Here is a 27,604-nt window from a genome sequence, read left to right as displayed (position 1 = left end):
ATAAACGTTAGATTTATTGTATTTTGGTTCTTTATCTGCTGCTGCTGGTATCGTTGTATTCATCCTCTCTAATGATTCATAGCTTTGAGTGATTCAGGTGAAGGGAGTTAAAATGGTCATTGTTTCAGAAAGCTAAAATTCTCTAATCTTTAAAAGTGAAATTCGTGAACTAAATTGATATTTTTCTATAGTTAAATCTTAAAAAAAAAACTAAATCCCGTATTTTTAATGGGATCTGGTGTAGTAGGAAAGACAGAGTTTATTAAGGCGGTCATGATATGGTTGGGTCAGGGGTGAGTGGCAGGGTTATCTCAGATGTTGGTCACAGACTTATCGTGGTTACAAAATATCTGAGGCTGTTTAGACACTCGCCTCCTACCGAATGTTAACTCTACAGCGACATCCTCTTGACTCTAAGAAATATCACCCTCGGTAAAAACACCACCAGTTTGACTCAAGAGATTCAGAAACAAAGATTAAGAGGAGAGCGTAAGGAATGTGGTCAAGTAAGTGAGTCACCTGGATACACACTTACACTCCACAGGTCACCAGCCCACTAGGTAACACAGTAAGTCAAACTCATCCACCAGGTATTGTTAATGTACTGGACTGTGTAACTACCGCCAGAGAGACAACCATCAGGGAAACATCTTCATCACAACAGTCTTGCTTGGGGGAAAACACATGGGCTCGTAGAAAATTGTCTTGTCTTTCATATCAAAGGGAAAAGATGGCGCGTGTTAGGAGGTATACAGACACGCAAGAAAATCCACTTGTTTTTAAAATATTTTCGGGGTAAAAGTTTGTGTTTAGAGGGAGAGACCATAAAAACTCTCCATTATAGTATATAGTTGTTATCTTATTGTTGTTGTCTCAGGTGACTGGGTCTTTGTACCTTCTTGTGTCACCTGATATTAAAATTTTGGGGACGAATTATAGTGTACATGAAGACGGACACCATACCTTGTTCTTATCAGTATGGTGGAGTCAAGATAGTCAAGTTTATTACTCGACGATCTCATCCTGTAGACTCCTAACTCCCAGTCTGCTGAAATATGAAGTGTTTACTTCAAGCTTGACTTAAACTTTCTGGATTCTCTCCAACAATAACTTGTGCCATTATCTTTCTGTCTACCTGAATGTGTATAATATATATTGTATAATATGGACACGAAGTAGTACCTTAACCTGTGTATTCTTATATTACTCTATTAATTATGTATAGTAAAGTATTACAGAACATGTATTAATCCTATGTAATTTTTCCATTTATTGTGCACCATGTTATGTATATGAATTATAATTCATATGATAATTATCATATTTACATTTATGTATTCAGCTTGTAAATGCTGGCATCTGTACATGCCAGCACGCAGGGATACAAAGAGTGGAGATCACCAGTCCTTATGGTGTGGAAGTGCTCTGTCTCATTAGTTCCTCTGTATATCTCCCGTACGAGAATAAGAACCTATTTTCAAGATAACAAGTGTTTGTGTATACCCTCAGTAGTGTAGAACATTTTGGGGGTACCAAAGACAAACATAGATATATATATATATATATATATATATATATATATATATATATATATATATATATATATATATATATATATATATATATATATATATATATATATATATATATATATATAAGCTCATTATCAACATTAGAAATGTGTGTCACAGTCTTCATATAGAACAGGTCGTGGTGCACCATACAGACGGTGAGACGCAGACGTATGTTGTCACGGTAAGTATGTGGGGAATGGGTCATCCCAGCTGTTATTTAGCGACGGTAAATGAGGCGTCCCTCCCCTGCTAGCGGCTCACAGCATCAAGCCTACCACTGGGCCAGGCTGAACTAAGCCTATTATACTCGAGAGGGCCGGTGTACACGGTGAATTTCTTGCCGAATCACCAACACAGGGCCAGTTGGTACTGTCGGCACAACATAACATCAACCAGAGGAGGCTGTGCCACTGCGATACTTCACCCCGGTGGCGCCGCTCTACAAGTGCCCCAGATGACAGCCGCTTCCCCTACATTTGCCTCTATATCTGGCACCAGTAGTAACTTACTGACCTCCATCCCCACATGTGGGTCAGATGAGCCACATGGAGGGTGATAAGAGGGGTGATAGAGAGGTGGTAGTAAGGGGGGGGGAGGGGTAGCTACCTCAAGTCTCTCTTGCTCTCTGTAATGGTTTGTTTGCTGCCATATTACGGTCATTATCTTGACACCTTCAGCTATTACCCGAGGAATTATCTGAGCGTGTGTTGCCTCAGGTCCACATGACGTCCTCATCTCTTCGTCATGGTAAACTTGGCGGAGAAATGATTCACGAAGGGGGAGGCGGTGTGGATTATGTTTGATCTACAGTAAGAGGAATCATTAGACGAGTGCCACGGCTTTGACGACACTCATGGCATTTACTTTGTGTGAGGGAAAGTGTGTGTAAGTGACGGCCACAAAGACAGTTGTTTGTTTACTTGTGCAGGTGGATGCCAGGTGATCTCTTGCCAGTGTTTGTGTGGGCCCACGCCTCGCCCTAGCAAGACTTACTACCTTGGTCTTGTAGCAACACTCTCACGCATTAAATGTATGAGTGAGCGACAGACAAGACTGAGTTAGATCCCTGGACTCAATTATCTCCTTAAACACTGACCTCAAATCTGTCGTCTTGACCTCAATGATTATAAGATCAAACTTGCCTCATGGAAGTTATTATCAACTCTGACCTGATTATTCCGTAATGACTCTTGAATAAACAGGAAATAACCACACGAGTCGCTGGTTCACGGTGAAACGAGTTCATAAAACAACATCGACACCACAAAGGGAAAAATATAAACAAAAGTGTTTCATCATATCACGAAACACAATGAATTTGTTGATAATTAATGTATACATATATTAGTGTTTATAATCTTTTTGATAATGTGAAACCTTACTAACAATACGTCTGTTTGTTATGATTTAAACTTAAGGCGAAATAAACTTCATCTACTCTGGAAGGCGGTGGGGAGGAGGCACAGAGATCACCCCGCAGGCCGTAAAGTGAAGGTTGGACACGGCACGAGTAGCGGTGATGAAGGAGAGGCAGTTATGAGGGGTGGTGGTGGTGCTAGAGGTGGTGGTGGTGCTAGGGGTAGTGGTGGTGCTAGGGGTAGTGGTGGTGCTAGGGATGGTAGTAGAGATAGTGGTGGTGATGGTAGTGGAGTTGATGATGGTGATGGGGGTGGTGTTGGTAATGGTGGTGGTGGGGGTGGGGGTGTTAGGTATTCTTGGCACCGGTAACTTCCCAAAGTTTTTCTATAGCTGTGACACACGGGGTACTGTACACACTGACGAGGAGGTGGCAGCACTCACTCGGGATATCACGAGTGTGTGTGTATGAGTCCTGAATAACGCGGCAGACAAACAACAGATAAAGAAGAAGAGGAAGACAGATCGAGAGACTTTCCTTCCTTTCTCTTCTCGGATACGAAGCAACACTGAAGAAGATGGGACGAATGAAACGGGGAGAGATGATGGGAGGGTTGTGGGGGGGAGAGGAGGGGAAGGGAGGAGAGAGGAAGGAAGTAGAAGGGGGAAAGAAAGGGAGGGGAAGGGACGAGAGAGGAGGGGAGGATAGGGGTAAGAGGCTATCACTTACCACTAACATTTTGACTAATTTATGGAAGATATTTTGGTAAGAAGTCAGGGTATGACAGCTAAAGTACAGGACCAGACAGCTAAGAAACAGGACCTGACAGATAAAGCACAAGACTCTAACTTAACCTAACCTAACCTAACCTAACCTAACCTAATACACACCTATCCTGCTTTGGTTAATGTATGGCATAACAGAGAAAATGACACACACAGTTCTTGGTCACTATTACCTGCTGTACCCGAGTCAGTCCTCAAGATGCGTGAGACCTCCTGACTCTTGCATAACTCCTCTACACACGTTCAGTCGCCTGCACTTATACCTGGTACAGTGGCTGGTGGGTTAAGAAAGATGTAACAACCCTGTGGAATGCTTATCTATAGTAATCTTAGTCTAGCTACCATTGTGAGGTTTCTTAGGGCTATTCCGAGAGTTTTAATACGATGTAAACAAACAAAAGAGTTGCCACATATGACAAAACGTGCCAGCCACTGTACCAGGTCAAAGTGCAGGCAACCGTACATACATACATACATACATACATACAGACGTTCAGCCGTATTTATGTATGATCACACCTCTCCCGACAGTTCCTTCCTCCGCTACACCTGGTCATGATGTCACACAAACGGCCTCAGGTGGTACACTGTGAAACACACCATATTAACACAATAATTTAAAACATGTCACAGAACAGAACTACAACCAACACCCAAGAAACAACTGTGAAGACGTCTGTAAACTTAATGTATCGTGTAAGATGTGGCTGTTGCTGTGAAGAGCTCTCTAACGAAGATGTTTATTTTATCTATAGTCGATGCATTTTTGGGGGAGGTTCTTTAACTCCTCGCTCACACTGACTCCCTCGCTCACACTGACACCCCTCGCTCACACTGACACCTCGCTCACACTGACACCGCCTCGCTCACACTGACACCGCCTCGCTCACACTGACACCGCCTCGCTCACACTGACACCCCTCGCTCACACTGACTCCCTCACTCACACTGACTCCCTCACTCACACTGACACCCCTCGCTCACACTGACACCCCTCGCTCACACTGAGGATAAAATATCATAATTAAGGGTACAAAAACAATATAAAGATCCCTATGAGGCCCCGATATAACCACAACATAAACTTTCCTTCACAGATTGACGAAGAAGACGGAAAAAAAAAGCTTGACAAAACCTTAGTGATTGAGAGCAACAACAAGAGATAACACACATCTCTGACCTCGACCCCAGAGCTGGATGAGGGGCCCTGACTCTCTTACCCTGCCTAAATCCTGTCTCTTAGTTAGTCCTGTTTTTCCACGGTACTCAAACACTCTTGGATGATTGTTTGTTTATCTTAGCTATAAAAAAATCTACCTATCTCTTAAAGAAAATATGTAAGTTGAGAGTGAATATAAAAATTAACTTAGAATATATAAATCAATTGAGAATATTAAGTAATCACTATATAAATTAACTATGTATATAAATCAATCGTGATTTATGTAAGGCTAAATTGAACTAAGTACATCAGCCACTGAGGGTGAGTGTGTGTGTGTGTGTATGTGTGTGTGTAGGAGGAGGAGGAAAGGGAGGGCCAGGTATGAGGGTGGAGGGGGAAAGGCCAGGTGTGAGGATGAAGGTAGATACATGTGTGTGGGTGGAGGTGTGAGGAGCCTGGGGGGGTAGGAGGGAGGAGACAGCAGGTGTGCCAGGTTAAGAAGGAATGTGAGGAAAGTGAGTCACAGTGTTACCATGTGCAACTCCCACCACAACATCCTCCCACCTCTATGTACCCCATATTAAGGCAGCGTAGTTTGTCACCTGTAATGATATTCACCTGTTATGATCGCCTCCTGTACACGGCCACAAGACAAAAACAGAGAAATATGTAGAAAGGTGGATCCGAGGGTTGCAACACTTGAGCAAACGTTTACGAAGGTAGAAAACTAACAGTAACTCCTGTAAATATTTTCTCTTGTGCCAGGAGTGTTTGGCCAAGGTTTTGTTTATAATCTACACATAATCAAAGTGTACAGTACAGCCCTGATGGTCATGTTTCAACACTGTTTTATCCACATCCCATAACAACAAACAGCTACCTGGGAAGTGTATCGTAATGACCTCTCACCTGGTGGTCTTGTGTGAGTCATGAACGCCTCATGAACAGTTTATAAATAGCAAATACGTGTATGTATTCGCATAAAAGTCGATACAGCAATACCCCAGAACGTTAGATTACGCGCATGATCAACTTCACTCGAGGTCTTGTGGAGATAAATGTCCCTGGAAAGCTTTGAGAAGATGGACGTGGAGGAGCGTTTGATTCCATAACATCCCGTAACAAAATTGGGGAATAATTCTCATGGGAACAGACACATCATGATTACAGTAGACATGCATAGCAGTTTATCTTTTTCACCACGTCACACAGGCAGCGAATGTAACAACGATGTAACCGTACTAAATAAAACGGCTGGATGAACACCAAGTCCCTCCTCTAAATTATTCTGTCTCACTCTATAAGCTCTTCGCTTTACCCATGTCGTCCTTAGCTCTCTACATTTCCCCCTCTAGGGTAGACCTTGAGCTTCGCCCATGTGTGTCGCCATCAGTCCCCCACCCGGAACACTCTTGAAGTTTATATCGTGTTTCACCTTGACACACAATCACTCAGCCAGGGAGTAAACATGAAGGCGTGACGTCAGACTGTCTTGATGCACGAGTGTCGGGTTTGAGTAGTGGCGTGAAGCCAGCGTGCTTAGTGAAGGAGAGTGAAGAGAGTGACAACAGACACGTCAGGGAGTTCTGAGGGCAGGAGAATGAAGACTGAGAGTGGCGTGTGGATAAATATGAGGAATGACATTGAAGTATGCTGAGTGCAAGAGGGTGAAAATGAGAGTTGAGTGAGTGAAGAATGAGAGGTATATGATGCTGGATAATACCGAGTGTTAGAGAGAGAGAGAGAGAGAGAGAGAGAGAGAGAGAGAGAGAGAGCCTCAGAAGGGGTGAAGAACGAAGAACGTGAATACAAAGGTTTACACACACACACACACACACCAAAAATCTGCGCAGTACTGTTGATCTTAAACCAACAGATCCACAGTGATGGATCAGCCAGGTACCCAGATGGAGGATTCGAAATGTTTGTTGAAAAAGAGAAAATTCTGGGAGATTTTATACATATCGACAATTTGTATTACTGAAGGGTGTAATCTATGTTGTCCTGAATACCAGAGCCCCAGGGCTCTTCTCTCTCTCTCTCTCTCTCTCTCTCTCTCTCTCTCTCCTCTCTCTTCTTCCCCCCCCAATCCCCTTCCCCCTCTCTGTTCTTCCACCCAACATCCTTCCCCTCCTCTCTCTTCTGTCGCCCCCTCTCTCTCTCTTCTTCCCCATCCCTTCCCCCTCTCTCTCTCTTCTTCCCCATCCTTCCCTCTCTACTTCTTCCCATCCTTCCTCTCTCTCTCTTCTTCCCATCCTTCCCCCTCTCTCTCTTCTTCCCCATCCTTCCCTCTCTCTCTCTTCTTCCCCCATCCCTTCCCTCTCTCTTTCTTCTTCCCCATCCTTCCCCCCCTCTCTCTCTTCTTCCCATCCTTCCCCCTCTCTCCTAGTACCTGCTAACATTTTCAACATATCATAGTCATTATAGCAGACACTCAATGACGTAAATACAACGGTTTGTTTACACAAGACCTGGACAGCCGTAAGTTAATGGTATTATCTTCCATGCTAAGGTTAAAAGTCAGATGAGTTCAAATTATCTTTCTAAGCTAGGTCAAAGGTCGTGTGAAAGGTCATATTTGCATTCAGCCAGATGGGAGCTGAAACACACACACACACACACAGATACCAACAGAGGCAGGTAACATAAACAGGATATTAAAGCATCATCGGGATAAACGAGAGAGAGAGAGAGAGAGAGAGAGAGAGAGAGAGAGAGAGAGAGAGAGAGAGAGAGAGAGAGAGAGAGAGAGAGAGAGAGAGAGAGAGAGAGAGAGAGAGAGAGAGAGAGAGAGAGAGAGGACAAAGATAAGACTCAATTTTTTTACATTCATTTAAAAGGACCAGATAAACCACCTGATACGTTCTTAACTTCTTGTCAAGTTTATCTAAAAGGCTTTGATAAGACATATTTACTTAAGTGTTATTATACTAGTTTAGTTAAGAAATATTTAGCTAAGACTTAAATGACGATGATGATGATAATGATAATAATAATAATATAATAATTAGTACGATAGACAGGTTCTGCCTTCCCCCTCACCTCTCACCTCCCTCATTACCTCACCTCTCGCTTCCATCATCTCCTCACCTCTCACCTCCCTCATTACCTCACCTCTCACCTCCCTCATCACCTCACCTCTCACCTCCCTCATTACCTCACCTCTCACCTCCCTCATTACCTCACCTCTCACCTCCCTCATCACCTCACCTCTCACCTCCCTCATTACCTCACCTCTCATCTCCTCATCACCCCCACCTCTCCTCCCTCATTACCTCCTCTCACCTCCTCATTACCTCCTCTCACCTCCCTCCATCACTTTACCTCTCTGCCTCCCCTCAGCCACCTCATCTACTCCCTCATCCTCCTCTCACCTCCTCATCCTCCTCTGCCTCCTCATCACCTCTACACCTCCTCCTTACTAGCTCACCTCTCCTCCCCTCATTACCTCCACCTCTGTCTCATATCCTCACCTCATACTCCCTTACTAGCTCACCTCTCACCTCCCTTACTAGCTCACCTCACCTCTCACCTCCTTACTAGCTCACCTCTCACCTCCTCATCACCTCACCTCTCACCTCCCTTACTAGGCTCACCTCTCACACTCCTCTGTTACTCCTCTCGCCTCCTTACTGGCTCACCTCTCACCTCCCTCATCCCACCTCCTCTCACCTCCTTACTAGCTCACCTCTCACCTCCCTCATTTACCTCTCCTCCCTTACTAGCTCCTCTCACCTCCCTCATTGCCTCACCTCTCATCTCCATCATCACCTCACCTCTCACCTCCCTTACTAGCTCACCTCTCACCTCCCTCATCACCTCACCTCTCACCTCCCACGCCACTAGCTCACCTCTCACCTCCCTCATCCCACCTCACCTCCCACCTCCTCATCACCTCACCTCCACGCCTCATGCCCCTCACACCTCCTCCTCCCTCATCCACCTCACCTCTCACCTCCTCCTCACCTGCCTCCTCTGTCACCCCACCTCCCTCATCACCCCCCACCTCTCACCTCCTCATCCTCCCTCATCTCCATCATCCCTCATCACCTCACCTCTCACCTCACCTCTCACCTCCCTCATCCCTCACCTCTCACCTCTCCATCACCTCACCTCCCTCACCTCCCTCACCACCTCACCCCTGACAAAAAGACACACATCTTAATAAACAGACAGACATACAGCTTACCAGACACACATACAGCTTAACAGACAGACATACACCCTAACAGACAGACATACAGCTTAACAGACAGACATACAGCTTGACATACATACATACACCCTAACAGACAGACATACAGCTTGACAAACAGACATACATACACCCTGACATACAAACAAACCAAACATACACCCATACACCAAAGTTAAAATAGCCACACCTTATTACACACATTCACACTTCAAAGGTAAATTGGCACACAAACTGTAACATTCTATTTATACAGAGTACAAAAATAATATCTGGTCGACAAGTAAGTATAGCAGAGCCTCGGGGACCAGTGAAGTGACTCAAACACATGAAAAGGTTTTATCATACACTTAAGTACATATAAACCTCAAGTGTTTCTCTACCCGCATATGTTATCGAGTTAAAGGAATTTGGTCTTATTATGGTTAATTTGTTTTTGTTACAGCGTACATAAGATTACAAATATATATACATAATTACACATGCATATATTAACACACACACACACACACACACACACACACACACACACACACACACACACACACACACACACACACACACACTACACCTGGGTTCCATAGGCCTACTAAAAGCCTCGGTACTGTACAGGAGACACTAAAGCCTTCACTTCCCGAACTGCACTCAGGTACGCATCCACAGCTGGGTCGACCGGGCGCGACCAGACATCCTTAAAAATATGAAACAAATGCTGTATCCATTTAACTGTTGCGCCCCATACATACATACATACATACATACATACATACATACATACATACATTCATACAAACATACAAACATACATACATACATGCATAAAAAACGCACACTTTAGAATACAGAAACACTCACAAATACAAACGCATGCATACACACCTACACACAAGCGTACACAGATACATACTCACACAAACGCACAAATAAGATGCGCACGCACACACACACGCACACACGTGGAGGATTAATACACCTCTGTAATTCTCTAATGCAACCCCCCCCCCTACCACTTCCCATCCTGCCAGGAGAGGTCAGGGGGGTGCGGTGAGAATGGGGGTAGGAGGGAGGAGAGGGGAAGAGGTGAGAGGGAGGAAAAGGGGTTGTGAGAGGCAAGGGGTGAAAGAGGGAGAGGAGAGGAGAAAGGGTGAGGTAGGGGGAGAGGAGGAGAAGGGGTGAAGGAGGAGGAGGAGTATGGACGTTGGCAGCGCTGGGAGGTGGCGGGATTCCCCAGTTGGTGTATTTCTGGGGGCGAGGACTGGCGGCAGCGTTGCCAACGTGAGCCCCGTGATGTGTCTATGTCGACCTTCTTCTTCTTCTTCCTCTTTCTCCTTTCCTCTTCTTCCTCCTGACCTCCTCCTCCTCCTAGCTTCTCTTCTCCCCCTGTCCATATGTTTCCTCTGTTTTCTCCTCCCCCTCCTCCGTGTACACCTCTCCTTTTTCTGTTCCTCTTCTTCCTTCTCCTCATGCGCCCCCCTCCTCCTCCTCCTCCTCCTCCTCCTCCTCCTCATCATCCATCTTACTCCTCTTTTCCTCCTGCTTTCCTCTTCCTCCTGCTTCTCACTGCCTTCCCACTAAGGGGTCTTTAGGAGTGTAAGTGTAACAACAACCATTACACCAGTTATCACTGCGCTTCAACACACTAAGGGGTCTTTAGGAGTGTAAGTGTAACAACAACCATTACACCAGTCTAACAACAATAAAAAAAAAACTACGGGATATGGAACTGTGTCTGTGTGTAGGTCGGCCTCGGGTTGGTGGCGGTACTAGGGGGCGCCACTTGGCCTAACAAGATCGTCGCTAGTGTGTGTGTGTGTGTCTTGATGGTACGGCCACCTTGTTTACCTGTGAGGGAGGACACACGCCAATCCCTTGTTTACACACACACACACACACACACACACACACACACACACACACACACACACACAGATCTTTCCTCCTGGGTAAAGAGGCTGAACCTGCTATCAATGTCCTTCAGTAGATTAACGAAGAGAACCCGAAGGAGGCGGTCGTGGATGAATCAACTGTGGGAGGAGGGGTCGGGGGCCACCATGGACGTGATACGCTGACAGACAGATGGATTAATAAATTGACCGATTGATGAGACGATAGATTGATCGGTTGATCGATTGATGAACTGGTAGACGAATAGACTGAGGAGGATAACTGAGATATCAAATAACAAACACACTTCAGATATGAGAGAGAGAGAGAGAGAGAGAGAGAGAGAGAACTACTAGAAGCATCACCATAGGTGGTGCCTGATCGTCCTGCTCTTCTCACTGAGTGTGTTTATCCTGCGCCGAAAAAAAATGCCTCAGTACTACAGCTGTACACAGCCCGTGACAGCATGTAAACACAAACAACAATACCTGACGTATCCCAATTATAATAACGTCATGGTGGGATAAATGTGGGAGAAGTTTTTCTAAAATGTTCTACTTATTTCTCACCATCCCGACATGGACTGATAATCCTGGTTGTCAGTACACACAGCTCCTGGGTGTTGACCGTCAATAAAGCTGATAACTATGGCAGCCGTGGAGGTTCGTCTACACTTGTATTACGTAATACTTGTAGGCGTGTGTTATATAATGTAATACTCTCAGGTTTAGAGATCACCTGAACATATCGTCCAGGAGTTTGGTTCATGAGTAACACCGAGAATCCTGTTAAAATATTACGTTTGTGACGGTGTGGGTCCGTTGTAATTACCCATAACAACAGATGACACTGGTGAAGCACTACAGGCAGTACACACACACTCTAGTGCTAATAACCACAGTCACGAGGCTTGTTGGTTATGATGTATAAGCTTCGCCCAAATTGTTACCATCGGGGAACACACTCACAGGGAGTTATATATAATGCAACTGTTGTAGAGTAGAGTGTGTAATGTAGACTGGTGGAGCTGAGTCTTACGAGTTACTGCAAAAGTATTATGTCATGGTAGTTCGGTAGATCAACCAAGGGAAATAGAAACATTGGTTCGATTTCTAACCCAAGAATGAGATCAGGAGCTACTAAAGGTTATTTGGTCCTCCTGTGGAATAAAGGTTATAATAATTAGAGTAAATAAACGATAACCATAACTGTGCTGGGGAGTGATGACTGTCAGTGAGTATATCCTAACTGGTTGTCATGTGGGTAGGGATCGTCTTGGTACAGTGGTATCTTACTTTCCTACCGTGGCTGGCGATATAACAATGCTTTTGACTCAATGAAACCAAGGAGGAAAAATATACTCTGGTCAATATGGAGTCGAAAGTGCACCGAGAATTTACCGTAAGTAATTCTCTGTTAGGTGAAACATTACCGGAGGTCTACCAAATTTTAGAAGCCTATGTACGAGTAAGCTTAAGGCCGTGTATTAACCCCGGGGTCAGGTATCTTACTAACCAGACTACACGAGCTGGATTCAATTTATTATCACTAGACATGTGTCCATAACCAGGTGGTGTGGTAGTGTACGGCCCACACCACCACCCACACACCTGCTGACGAGTGGGGGAGCCTTGAAGCTTCCCTCCTCCTCCTCCCTCTCCTCCCACTCAGTGTTACGGATGATTGAATGAGCGCCACTTGGCCCGCTCGTGGCACCTCGCCCCCATATGTCTGTGCCAAGGAGAAGGCGTTGGTGCCCCCGTCAAGAGGTGAGCAGAAGAACAGGTTGGAATGCCGTAATGTCTTCCGCGGTTTACGGTGCGGCGACGGCCATCAGGGTAACCAACATTTAGAGTAAAGAGTGATAATTTAATACTGTATGACCCATCTGGCAACACTCGTCAGGACCCGGAGAGGGGGGCGGCTTAGGAAGCAATCAAAGGGCTGGCGAAGGCATATATACCAGAAATAACTTAATAGTATCACTTTTAACACTGTAGCTGCAATGAAAACATCTTTAGTACCATTGTAAAGATACAGACGTGATATAATCAGTTCCGTCGACGTCAGAGAGGTAAAGATGAGGCAACATACAGATCTAATCATGAACACATTATCGTGTCAAATAACTAATGTGTTTCATGAATCTGCCAGACGTGAAAATGACAAAGTTGAGAAGTAAGTTTTGGAGGTACAGATCAAGATGCTCTATGTAGTAATACTGGGCAACTTAACCCCCTGAGTACAGTGATTTTTAATATTTTAGATGCATAACACTGACCGCCTCTGACAGGTCTTTTCTACGCTCATCGGTAAGTCCTGTACACAAGAGCGACGTATATTTTTATCATTAGTTCAAATATGTAAAAAGTACAAGATTATCGGAGTAGAGATTATGATTATGATGATGATTACGATGGTGAGGATAATGATGGTAATGGTAGTATCCAAAAGCCATATTAATCATTATGCAGAATTAAGCTGAAATGTACAAACAAAATAGTTCCTAGTCTAGTCCTTCCAGCCTCGGGACTCGACAGTACCTCCGTGCAATATCTCAAAATTTCAACATTGCATAAGTTACCAGTGATCAACCAGAACCATACACAGAAAGTGATCCAATAACAGCAGCAGCAACAAGTCACCTGTCGTCGTATCAAACACCTGATTTAAACCCCCCCCACCCCCCAAGCCTTCATAAACGTGGGTGTTGACATCCAGCCAAATTGCATCCATAGCTCTCTCTCTCGTCTCTTGGATGGTGGGCCACTGGTGATAAGAGCACAGAGGCACGTGCACAATAATTCCTCGGCAATATCTTCTCAAGGAAAACAAACATAAAACGTGCCGTAGTTCTGTGTTTGATCTTGTTATGATGCCAGAGAAGTGTAAGAGGTTAAGTGTCTTCAGGTGTAAAGCAATGGGGGATGTTAGTGGATAGCTTTAATTAATCAAGATACGTTTCACATTAATTCCCACACACACACACACACACACACACACACACACACACAGCCCACCTATAGCGTATTTGACTTAACAGAGATCAACTATGGCCAGTTTTCACAACCTAGCAGCCGGACGTGAGACAGTACCTCCATCCCCTCCCGCACTACCTACCTCACCTCCCACACTATATGTTCAACTGACATTTATTGCCCCTAATACTGTCGGCACATAATAACAGGTATATAGATGTCACTTACTGTCCGCCCACGACTATTACCTTCCTCCTACGCTCACTCCTACGCCCACACTCACTACTCTTCGCCCACACTCACTACTCTCCGCCCACACCCAATACTGTACTTCTACGCCCACTACTGTCCTCCCGACACCCACCATCTTCCCTCCACGCCCACTGCCTTCCCTCTACATCCATTACTGTCCTCCCCACACCCACTACTGTCCTCCCCACACCCACTGTCTTCCCTCCACGCCCACTGCTACCTCCCCCCCCTACCCAACTTGGCAGGGCAGGAGCCAGGAAGTGGTCACGGAGTTGATATAGCCACAAGCGGCTAATAATACATGGCCCGCACATCACTCAAGCATCTCTGCCTCCCTCCCTCTTATTGGTCCTTGTTACACACCTTCCTGGCAGCGCGGGGGTCGTTCAGGAAGTGTGCGGGCTTATATACTACAACTTCCTCCATAATTTGTATTATGTATTTATCTCCGTTCATGTACCTAATTTATTTTATTATGTATACTGGATGAAGGCATCAGGTCTGTGTACCTGTATTCTAATCATCAAGTTTATCATCATGGAATCCGGAAAAAACCTGTGATCTTTGGTGAGCTCACAGTGGGTAACACCTTTTTAAGTTCTCACAGTCGACCTACGTCGCAACTGGTACGGGGAAACTCCGATAATTTAATCAATCAATGCACAACCGACATTTTTTTTAACTTATTACGCAGATCTTGATAGTCCTCCACGTCGTCAAGTAGTACCACAAGGTTAATTAAGGTAATAGTGTATTCACAAATAACTAAATAAATAAATAAATGGCTGACTGTCCTTATCTCACTGTCCCCCTCCTCCCATAGACACATTCACTGCTAAACACCGGCAGCGGCGCTGGTAGTCCTCCACGTAAAGAAGCTCCGAAACTGGAGGTCACGGAACCTACAGAGATGGATCATCCTGGGGACCCTAATAAAACACAGGTGACCACGGCCCCTCAAAGGGATCCCATAACCTATATCGTCCATCATTATACAAGGAGTCATCTGCAGCGTTACTTTAAGTTCGATTTATATATATATATATATATATATATATAGAAACACTGAATACAGTATTAGGTTCAGTGGGTGGGGGCTCAACGCCATTCTTACAGGTACACATGAGAGTTTCGTATCACTGACCACCACACATTGTCGACGAGCGTGCAGTCACCAGTCAAAGCCAGGTACTCCATAACCGTACAGTTAAATTTGCAGCGTTTCACCAGGTACACTGTCGTTGATGTTAGTCTTATTACTGCGCTTCAACAAGTAAAGGTCTATATGAACATAAAAATTCTATTAGTACACTAGTCCAACAACCACCTGAACGGCGAGTGAGCTGATAACAGGTGAAATCAGACACATCAACAATGAAAAAATACACACACAGTCAGATGCCTTGACAAAGTTAAGGTATACTCGTATACTACAATGTACAGTTCTGTCAATTACAGGTAAACCCCTAAAACCATCTAGAGAAAAAGACGACATGGTTTTCTAAAGACTTCGTTGATACCCATGTTGTAGCCTGAAGTAGAGAACTGTAAATGCGGTTGTTAATAAAAAAAAGTAGAATTATGACTATTGTTCATATCGTAACAAAACCCATGCTGAGTAATTTACGTATATACCATTCATAATTCTCAGCTCGAGTAATGACCCCTTTCTTAAAGATGAAAACACTGTAATTGTAAGGAAAACGGTGAAGTTATAACTGATACATTAAACAATAAGTACAGTATGTTGTAAAAGAAAACTGCTGGGTAGGGGTAACTGAAGGACCCCCATAGCGGGACAATGCGTGAATGGGAGGGAGCTGGAGGGAGGCCAACTCGACGTCACACACTTCACGTCGGAATGGTCGAGAAGGTAATGATAGGCAGGGAGAGGGGAGGGCGTGTGGGCGTTGCGAGGAGGAAGAGAGGAAGAAAAGTATGTTGTGAGGAAATGAAAGGATGGGTGGGAAGATGGACAAAAAGAAAGTATGGGAAAAAGAATGTGGGGAGGAAGAAGGAAAATAGTAAAGGAAAGGGAGAGACTAAGAAGTGAAAAAAAGGGGTGAGAAATATAGTGAAGGTGAGAGACAGAGTATGGACGAAGAGGGAAAGAGGTTAGGGAAGAAGGGTGGAAAAGAGAGAAGGAGAGATAGAAAGAATGGAAATAGCTCTGAGGAGGCGATGGAATGAGTAAATATTGAAGTAAGGGATTAAAGGAAGTAGTGAAGAAGAGGCGAAAAAGGTAGAACCATATGTAGTAAGAGAGAGAGAGAGAGAGAGAGAGAGAGAGAGAGAGAGAGAGAGAGAGAGAGAGAGACCCAAGGCGTGGTATGTATACATGTGACGCACAAGTGATGAAGTGTTATTAAATATAGGCACCTTTACGCACGTCGCTAAGAATGGCAAAAGGTGTGATCAACGATTTGAGTCGACGGGGTAAAAATATCTACTAGCTACCATTTACACGAGTTATGTAAACATGCTATAAATACCTGACAACCTTTTTTTTTACACGTTATATGTAGACAAGCTATATATAACAGGCTCTATTAAACGACATAAGTCACCTCGCTAAAAAAAAATATAAATAAAAAAGCTTTGATATCCAACTTACTGTGAGGGATGTGTGTGTTTGTGTATGTTTTTTAAGGGGGGTTCCATAGCCAATGACTAAATTCTTTGTGATTTTTTTTTTATAAACTAATGGTCAATATAAGAGATTAATGAGTTGATGGGCTGCAACATTACGCCAACGACCCATTTAGCAATATAAAGTACCGAGATAACTACCATGATATATGTACAAACAATTGGTCTAACCATGGTGTAAAAAATTCCTGGACACAAACTATTGATTGAACTACCATGACACAAATTACTGGGCTAACAACTATAATAAAGAAACAGCTGGACTAACTATCATGATACTCAAACAACTTCCGGTGGTATGTCACAAGAGTTCTGTCAAAGGGATGACGTCACGCAGGACACTTAAGAACGTGGCCTTGTAATTGCCATGACATACACAGATGGTCACGTCTGGTGGTGGTGGTGGTAGTATAGATGATGATTATGGTGGCCCTGATGATAAGCTGGAGAAAGGGCGATGGTAGAAACAGTGTATGGTTGTTGGTATTGATGGTAAGGTGGTGTTGGCAGGTTGATGGTGTTGATGGTGAGGTGGTGTTGAGAGGTTGGTGGAAGTGTTGGTAAAATGTTGGTGGTGATGAAGTTAAGAGGTTAATGGTGGTGATGGAGGCTGTTATCGAGTCAATATATATAAATGCTGTATTTTATTTCGTAAATAATCAGTCACCCCTGGCTAATGACGATGTTTTCTATGATCCCATAAGCTGGCAGTAACCACGAAGTTACCCAACATAGAAAACGCGACGCCAATGATCACACATAATTCAGTATGAAACATTATGATTTATTTCCGATAAAGAAATCATAAAACTAAAATAATTATCAGCCATACAGAGTTCTTGCAAGTACTCAGAATGGTAATGACGTCAGTAGAACTTGTTTATGTAGGAGTCATACGAGAGTGACGGTCCCTGGCGCTCACCCAGTTATGGAGGCTTATGTTGTATCAGAAGACACAGCGGAACCACACCAACATACCAAAGACCTGACGATAACATTCCCTCTTGGGTATTCATGTGAGCGAATGTCAGGGTACAGAAGTGGATTATAAAACAAGCTTTGGTAATATTTAAGAAGGGTTTTGAGGCATTATACTCAAGGTCTTAGTTTCTACAATAAACAACTTTTAAAATTTGTCAATTAAATATTTCCTCAATTGTATATTATTTATTTTCTGGCTTATTATTCAATTCTTTCCAATATGTTGCCACAAGCACAAAAAACAATGTTCTCTCTTTTGTTAATAAAACTCCATCTTTCAATATCAGTGTTAAGCTTACTGTAGTGATATGTACACCGTCTATCCAGAGTTTCCTCGGTATACTAGAGATTAACTAGAATGTCGAGACGAATATCTTCATAGGCCAACTAATGTCTTATAAACCTGAACTTGAGTCAGTCTCCGCTAAAAATACCCGCCATTAATCTATGGTGGTATGTTACCTGAGCGCTAAATATATCACCTGACAATGCACGTTTGGTGGGAATGCAGGTAACACTGACGCAGCTGTACACCGAAAAAGAAAGGATAATTATTGTTGACTCATCGATGAAAAAGGCTAAAACTATTCAAATACTGAGTGGACTGGCACCATCCGGGAATCGAACTACCAACTGTTGGAATAGGAGGCCGTGAACTCTATCCACTCGACAATAAAATAATTTGTATTGAACAAGAACGTAGTTAGCGCGGGATATGTTGAACTATACAGGACCACTATATGCATTTACTGCACTAAAAATACCGTACCGTTAAACCTATGTATACGATATGAAAACGTTGTAGGAATACTGAATCATACAATAAATTTAACACTAATAAAAAAAATGAAAACACAAAGCATCAACAACTGTAAATACAACTGTAAATCTCACACACAAACAAGTCCAACAATAAAAATTAAAGAGAGACAAGCAGTACTGTACTTACAACAGCAAAACTCATCGAAACAAAACACAATAAATAAAACGTGTGTACCAGAAACCTCTTACTCACCAAGGGTATTTATAGACCTCACACACCCACACACTTGGTAAAAACGTCAGATAAATTTCAACTTGGCTGCTTTCTTCACTATGGACATATATTCGCGACACGCAACGAACAGTCGAGGCGAGACGTCATCAGCCTTTTGTTTGATGAAGTGCCAGGTTGGTCCCCAGTACGTAAACAACACAGCCGAGAGCAACAAGAAACACAGTGAGCGAACAGGTGTGACTTAGATAGGATAAAACAATCATTTATTCCTCCTTAGCTATTTTGTTCCTTTTCGTCTGAGTAACACTTTAAGTAACTGTGTACTCGATCACCATCTATACGATACTAAACATGAGCTCATGAACTTAAAGGAGTGCTGTTATACATCGGGTAAGTGTGAGTCATCTCTGTTAACAGGTTGAACAAGTTTAGACATCATAAACAGTAATGTGTTTTAGTTACACGTGTAGTTTATATTCTGTGAACTTAAAGACAAAGGAGAAGAAACAATGCAATGCTATCTGAAAAGTCCAAGAAATTACAGATATCTTTCTCTCAATCCATAATTTACATTTAATAACCAGTAGCACACAAGACACCACTGTCCTGGGCCACCCTAAGTGCTGATGCGGTCAGAGACACAGGAACACAAGTCCGCCTGACGTGCGACCTGAATAACTCGACATAAAATTACCACTTCCTAAAGACCAGATAAAATTTAGCAAGTAAGTTCCTGGTGTCTACGAGCCCCGGGCCAGTAAACTCGAGGGGGTGACGATAGTAAAATGTGCAGTGGTATGTACTGGTGGCAGTGAATATATGGGGTGATGGAAATAAGTAGATAGTTACATATTAAGTCAAGCACTAATATGTGGGGAAAAAATACAATGACACTGGGAATTGTGTAGATGTATGTACTGGTGGCAGGATATAGATCATTTGAAGATTAGACACAAGAGCTTATTTCACCTTGTGATTAACTGCCCTAATCTATTCTAATCTAACTTAACCTTCCCATTCTAATCTATCTCAATCTAATCTAACCTAATCTAACATAGCCTAACCTTTCCTAATCTAATCAAACATAATCACTATTTATCTATCTATGTTTCTATCTCTGAAAGAATTTGAAGGTATTTAAGGGCGGGTGTTGAAATATTCTTGGCAGGGATGTTGAAGGTAACGAGACAGAGCTCACCTGTAATGCTTCTACTGGAGTGAGTGAGACAGGTGCTTGAAGGTGGAGGCGAGGGAGGAGACGAAAGAGGGGAGAGAATGAAAATGATAAATGATAGGAAGAAGCGAAAGATGGAGAGAAAAGGTAGATTAGAAACAGAGGAAGTTAAACAAGATATCACTATTGGGTGTCCTAATAGCTACAGCTGTTTAGTGATCTGACACACGTTATTGTGGGTCTTCCTGCTGGGGAGGGATAGAGAGTAGGGCATTCTTCTACTACGTCTCACAATATACGTCTCACCCTGCTAGATAAAAAAACCCCAGTAAATAATCCCCATTTTCCGATAAATTCAAGATATATCAACGTCAACACATCAGTAGTGGTCGCTCCTACACACGACCCAGTGACGTTGCCTCAATAAACACGGTGTAAATATTTTTTACCTCATAAAAATGTTACTTCTTTATTGTTTTAATTGTTGTTGTATAGTGTATGAAATAATTGCTCTTGCGTTTAATGTTTCATACAGTATATCCCGGTGACACTAAAACAATGGTCACTGCTTAAACTCGTGGGCCAAACGAAAGAGAAGACATAATAACTTAAAAGTCATCTTAGTAGGTCAGTAAGTCACCCAGCTAAGTTTTTTATAAAGCTACTAAATGCAGCTAATACAACATAAGTAATATGGTACGAAGTATATGTTTAGTGTGTTTTTTTTCTTCAAGTAAGCTTTCAAGCCGATATTTCTAAACGTATTTAGGTTATTACACCACCTGTATAGTACTCTCTCATGTAGGGATTACTATATTTGTAATTAATTCCTAAATCTGTCTTCGACTTCATATATTTTGTGATTGTCGTCAATGGAATTTCCAGTACACGAATTGGTGTTTTAAATCTACTGTACATTTAAATAGAAGACGAGAGGGTAGTTTTTGTTTCGTTTAGGATGGTAAGCCGTACACAGCCTCTCCATGCTACCATTCAATTTCCCATGACTTTCCCCGCATATCAGAGAGCATTAGGTAATAAAGGCGTACTCCACGACCTTGCTATAATAACCCAGGGAGTCTTATGAGGGTAATCTCTAAACAATCGACACACACACAAAAAAAGGACCTTTCGGTGGCGGTCTAAAGTTCTAAACGAAGGGTAAGGTGTTAAGTGTATGGGTGATGCCCTCGGCGCCTCCACCACTCCTCTCAGACTAGGTTACCACCATAATAATTATCTTCGTGGTAATCAAATTTAGGCAAATATTTACGTGGGCGTCCAAACGGTACAGGAGAGAGGGAAAGAAAGTGTGGAAGAAAGGTCATAACTATCTGTAGATCGCTCGGGTTGAGTGTGTGTGTGTACGATATGTCAGAACTAGATCACTCAGGAGTCCAGGAGAGACAGACACACAGTGTGAGGACCACGAAGGTTGGGAGTCCTGCTCTACTCTGTGTGTTGATAGTGGGCGCTTGGCAGTGTGTGTGTTTGTGGGGGAGGGGCCAGGACAAGATGTCTCTATCCCTAACTTATACATGCACACACACACAGTCGTTCACCTACATAGACTTCGCGGTTTACAGTGAGCCCAGGTAAGCAGCTGGCAGGTGTGGCATTGTCAAGCGTCAACACACTCCTGGTACCTCACCACCTGCCCCAGCCCTTACACAGACGACTTCCTCATGTTCCCATGATACTCCTCAGACCCGCTGGTGATAATCTTCCTGTTTATGTCAAGATATGAAAAGAATTACAAATATCAGTCAATGTGGTAAAATGGTATTCGTATTTCAGCTGACAAAATCTTCCAGATTCGTAGGAGAATTTTTCCATAACTAGAATCCTAAGATTAACTGGTTCGCTTGAGATACTGGTTCAAGATTATGGTAATGATGGTATTGACACATTATTGTGTGTGAAACGAAGTAAACAAACATTCAAGATAAACGTATGAGATTCCGAGCCCATATCTGTGAGAAGAACTGCATACCCAAGGAATATAAGAAATACGTAGGCTGATGTTAAGTTATAAAGTATGATAACGCCTCAACAACTGAAGTCTAAGATTATATTCTAAATTAGTTGTCTTTAACATAAAATTTACAAATATCACTCCTCGTAGTCCGGTGTTGCTCATGTTATAATGTATTACTACGCTTCGTCGACAATTTTTCTTAGCACGTATTCCAGATTATTACGTAAACTAGTACCTCAACAATTAGATATTAAGAGAGATACTGTATTGTCTCTCTGGTTGTATAATTTCAGTATGTCCTCTATGTGTATATGTAACTATTTCTGACCCTAAATTAATATAATTAAATGAATGGCAGAGCAAGTAGAAGTGGGTGAGCTGCTTCACCTGCAACAAAAATAAATAACATAGGCTTTGGGTTTATTGTATAATATTTCGTTACCGCCAAACTACAGTACATGCAGAATCCGCATTTCTACTATATCTTGTAACAAACGGTAAAGCGACAATTCCGGCTAGTTACGCTCCAAGAGGTCACATGAGGAGAGTGGAATTCCAGTAATCCAGCACCACATAAACGTAAACATTCAAGATAGATCTCGGCGACCCTATTACTGTGGCATGTACAGCTGATATCTTGGGCTATACTGTACAGTCTCACCCAAAAGTTCGTTAACTCTCCAAGCCAGCTATTGCCGCACTGCCTGCTTCAGATGTTTGAAACTGTCTCAGTACCAACCAGAACATGAAACCGATACGAATGAATCTAAAGGTTCGAAGTAACAGACTCAAGTTCATACATCTGAAGCAGGCAGTGCAGCAATAGCTGGTTGCGAGAGTTAACGAACTTTAGGGTGAGACTGTACACACAAGGTTGATCTCGTCAGTCTCTGTGACAGTGAGCTTCCTAGTTTCGTTCTTAACACTGGCGGATCAACTTACCTTTTGTTTACTATACATCCCCTAGGGCTCGTTTACACGATCAATCTCGGAGCATGTTTTCGAAGCATAGTAACGAAGCCGTGCCCGGGGAGTGATCGTGTAGACGGAAACACTGAACCACTAACCTTTCCCGGGCAGTTCCGTGTGGGAGCCTAATAGTTGCCGGGCCACCTACGTGGGTCCCTACAACTAATAAGAGTCCCTCATATTTGTATCCGTCCTGGAAATATGTGGACGTACTTTATCCAAGAGTGTGTTGTACATTTCAGGGGTCATGCGAATGTATCGTTACACGTCCTTACGCTGCATTTCAGTAAAGATTTGGTTATAAGTACCACACGATTTGGTCCTTCACCAGTTTTTCACTCACACAGTCAGCTTTCTTGTTTTTTTCTTCAGTAACATCCCAGCGGCCAAAACACACAACAGTGCGGCCGTCCGTCCGACTCGTAGGGAGCCATGAACCTCTTGCCCAGCAGTCTACCACACACTGACCGGTAACGACGGTGTGTCAGTTCCGTGTAAACACACCGTCCACTAAACAGTGGTCAGTACCCTGCTCCGACCCCATGCTTCGCCACTGACCCGAGGCGTGCGCGACCACCATACATGGTAACTGATCGTGTAAACGAGCCCTCAGGCTACCTCAAGCGAACATGTATCTGTTATTTGAGAGCCATTGTTATTATGAATCAAAACACATACAGGAAGCTGTTATGAGAATTACACGCCACAACAAAGAAACCGTTTAGATGCCATTTAAATGCATTACTATTAGCGCTAGTATGAGATGCCTAGGATAGTTGAGTAAGCATTGTTGTGTGACAGTGAAGCGGGTAGCGCTCAACCACGTCTAAGATACAAGAATGGATGCTTATGGTAACATTCAGATCGTTACTCGCAGTGTTTTGGTTGCTGCAGATCATGGTCATAGCCTACATTTATTTTCTAGCCTTGGTTTATAAATTACTAAATGTGGGATTACAGGCAATTACATGTTCCCTTCTATAACTTCTCGAATATCTTAAAACTACGTAATGATAACCTTGTATATACCTAGATTCGTAGATAACTTATCAACTCTGTACTAAATATGACTTATTCAGACAGATGGGACTGTGGTAGCAACGGAAACAAGCAAACGCTGGGAAATTGCTACTCTTGACAAGTGTTTCTGAGGAAAACTGTATCGTGGAAACACATGTCAAGAGCAAAAATTTCCCAACGTCTGCTCGTGTTTCCTTTGCTACCACACGTAATCACAAATTATTAGAAACTATGTATTTTAGAAATTTAGATGCTTCACCTACAAGGCCTCTTAAATATTGTTCGCCAGAAACATGTTTAGGAAGTACACAATATTTTGAATAATATATTTCTACCGGCGATATATATGAAATTATGTTTGAAAAATTTACGGTGGACATAAAAAAAAATATATTACAAATGACTTCGAATACAAATTATTCTACCAGTTAAAAAAACGATGACTTGCGCCCGAACAAAACTACTAATAACATGACCTACACAGTTAACTATGATCATGTCAACAACCAAAGCTGTGAGATAACGTGAGTATGTGACCACAACACCACCACTACTGCGCCTCACCATCACAACAAACTTACCTGACTTTGTACATGTGAGGGAACATTATTTCTCTTCCGTCTGTCCACTATTCCTTATTACTATTGATGTTCTTGTTCCTTCTTTATCGAGTCTGTATCGTTTACAATCCCAGCGTCTGTAGAAAAAGGGAAAAGGAATTAATACAACATGATAAAAACACAGAGTAATATGATTGAGATTAAAATTTAAATAACTAAAGGAAAATTGGTTCAAGAATGACACAGAATAATGGATTTCAAGTTTTATTTCCTTGCTGTAAATATTTGGTTATTATTCAGGATATACAGTAAAAAAAAAATTATATATATATATATATATATATATATATATATATATATATATATATATATATATATATATATATATATATATATATATATATATATATATATATATATATATATATATACAACCTCAAAACACGTCATCGGCAATTTTCATGGACTCGGCTAGAATATTTCCCATAGTGAGTCATGTGGTAAAAATTCTCTCTCTTGACCTTCAGTGTTGAGACATTTGTTTAATGATTATCATACCCAAGGCACTGAACAAGACAGGTGGTGAACACATACTGTACACGTCTTCCTGTACTTACCAAAGCCCAGAAAGACGGCGGAATATAAAGTAAGTAATTTCAGTGTATTATTCTCTGCAGTTATTTAGCACCTTTTGTATTTGGGCATTGGCAAGCTGTTTTCACAGTACGTACTGTACAGTACCTTCAATCGATGATAAATTAAGTAACATATACGCGTACGATTTATAATGCAACAAGAGACATTAATCTTGACAGACCACCGTATTTACGACTGTACCCTACACATACCCTGAATTTATCACCAGAACGCCATACAGTACGTTAGTGGTCCCTTGTAAAGAGAGAAGCGCAATTATATACTGTAATCAATATTTCAAAATGAAGATTACCAGCCAACTATGACGTCATTATGTAGGAAAAATGCCGCAACTAATGTTGCATCCAACCATCCACTGCGTGGTTCAAACTGGAAATTTCTAATATTTGTTTATAAATAACAATAATTTTTAACACATTAAAGGAATCTTTACAAAATATTCTAATTTACAGCATGAGAAGGGAAAAACTAGTAGGTTTTCTACGGTGCTGTGTGGCGCTCTGGAGCCCTGCCAGCCGACTTCATTAATTATGAATATTTAGCGTAAATTTTATATAGCTCTTGCCCGTTAAACCTTGAAGATACTCGCCCCTTAACCCTACGATCCATCCCTCACCCATACATCCCACCTTAGGCAAAATGCTCTAAAATTTATCAAATACTCTCCACCTCTTTATCATACTTTACGGTTTAACGTTATACCCGTAACTATACATTTCCCGGTTAGTATTTCGCGGTATAAATATGTACACACAAACAAATGCACAGAGGCATACAACCGCTAACACACTATAACACATGATAATTAACGATAATAATCAGTAAACGCATACATGTTCTCTCTCCCTCACGAACACAGCCTCCTACCGTATACGAGTGTACAGTGTATTGTATGGACACTCTCCCTCAAGTTTAAAACTTTTATAATACAGTAGGTCTTCTAAGTTGGTGAGTGGGAGAACTGTGAACGATGGGTAACACGTGACAACGCTCGCCCTACAAGAGGTCACAGCTCAAGTTTGAAGAAGTCACAAGTCCAAAAAACAGTGAGAGCAAACTTTTTCGGAGTGAGAATTGTGAACTCTTGGAACAACCTCCTAGTGTTGTGACGGCACCGAGTGTGAGCTCTTTCAAGAACAGACTTGACCAACACTGAAGCAGGTTCATATACATTCAGGAGCCAATGCATGCCCAGTACTTGCCAACAGTGCGTAACAGAGATGTGACCGACCGCCCAAGCGCATAAAAGCAAAATGACGTGATCCACCAAAGTACGAGCTGCATCTGTCGTCTCGTACCCAGAGGCTCCATATAATCTAGGCCGGGCATGTAAACTTCTCCACCAGGGCTTAAACCAACAAATATATATGTTTATAAAATCTGCCACGAAGCGCCACCTCCCCTGTTATAACTACACCAAACCCAAACATTTTTTTTTTCAATATTCGTTTCAGGTTTTCCTTCAGACTTTAATTGTTGGAGAAGTGGTCACCCATAAAGTCCTCCAGAATACAAGAGATTAAAGATGGGGCAGGAAACAACATCTACAGTCTCACTACTAACAAGACGGGTCAGCAAACAAACCTGAGACCGCATGTCATGGTGCGTTGAGCCTGCGGTATAGTACGGCTGCCGATTCATATCTTCTATGCACTTATTCATATCCTCTATGCACTTATGTAAGCAAGTGCAATGGCAAGAGCTGAAGCTACTGAACATAGTAACTTTACAGGTAAAAAACGTAAAACCACGGCAGCTCCTCCATCTGGTATCAACAGAAATACCCACAAGCCTTTGGGCCCGCCTGCCAGGGTGGGTTATGTCACAGTTGTCACACGCAATAACAGCCTCGGACTCTCCCTACCCTAGTCACACAATTTGCAGGTGTGTTCAAATGTCTAGCCGCTAATTAAGTTATTTTTATAACATTGTATTGCATTTTATCCCGTGTTATTGCCTTGGATATAATATTTTTACTCAAATCACTGACAAAGATCAACCAATTATGACGTCCCGACACTGGATACCGAACCAATCAGCCAGTCTCTTGGCGAAACTATATCACACCCCAGGGTAATGAGATTACACATACACACACAATATATATATATATATATATATATATATATATATATATATATATATATATATATATATATATATATATATATATATATATATATAGTATATGGTAATTATTTGGAACTTGCCTGTTGCTAGTTTGGTGGACAATTTTGGTCTCATTTTGCTCATTATTTGAGGCTTAAGACAGTAAGAACAGTGCAGCTTCATGTCGCTCTAATAAAAAAAAGTTTTGTAGAAAAATAAAAGTGAAGTCTGAAACAATGTGTTAACGATTGTTTGTTTCACCGTTCAAATTGTAATAATTATTAATTTAATCGCACTTATATTTACGAGGAGTAAAGGTGTGA

General features: G+C 42.3%; 1 protein-coding gene across 2 annotated transcripts in view; it reads right to left on the bottom strand.

Moving 5' to 3' along the window:
- Nucleotides 1–27,604, bottom strand: part of LOC121879115 (FK506-binding protein 5-like) — an 83,309-nt gene that overhangs the window by 50,577 nt on the left and 5,128 nt on the right. The window contains exon 2 of one of the 2 annotated variants that reach the window (XM_042385662.1): nt 24,537–24,652. In XM_042385662.1, the coding sequence (XP_042241596.1) occupies nt 24,537–24,562 (26 nt within the window). In that variant the 5' untranslated portion in view covers nt 24,563–24,652. Of the gene's footprint in view, nt 1–24,536; nt 24,653–27,604 lie in introns of those variants that run through there. The other variant, XM_042385659.1, reaches the window with a different exon arrangement.

Source organism: Homarus americanus, unplaced genomic scaffold (assembly GCF_018991925.1).
Source record: "Homarus americanus isolate GMGI-L3 unplaced genomic scaffold, GMGI_Hamer_2.0 scaffold4060, whole genome shotgun sequence".
In the NCBI taxonomy this organism is placed as follows: domain Eukaryota; kingdom Metazoa; phylum Arthropoda; class Malacostraca; order Decapoda; family Nephropidae; genus Homarus; species Homarus americanus.
The sequence above is the reverse complement of the archived record's forward strand: the minus strand, read 5'-3'. Positions and strand labels throughout refer to the sequence as shown.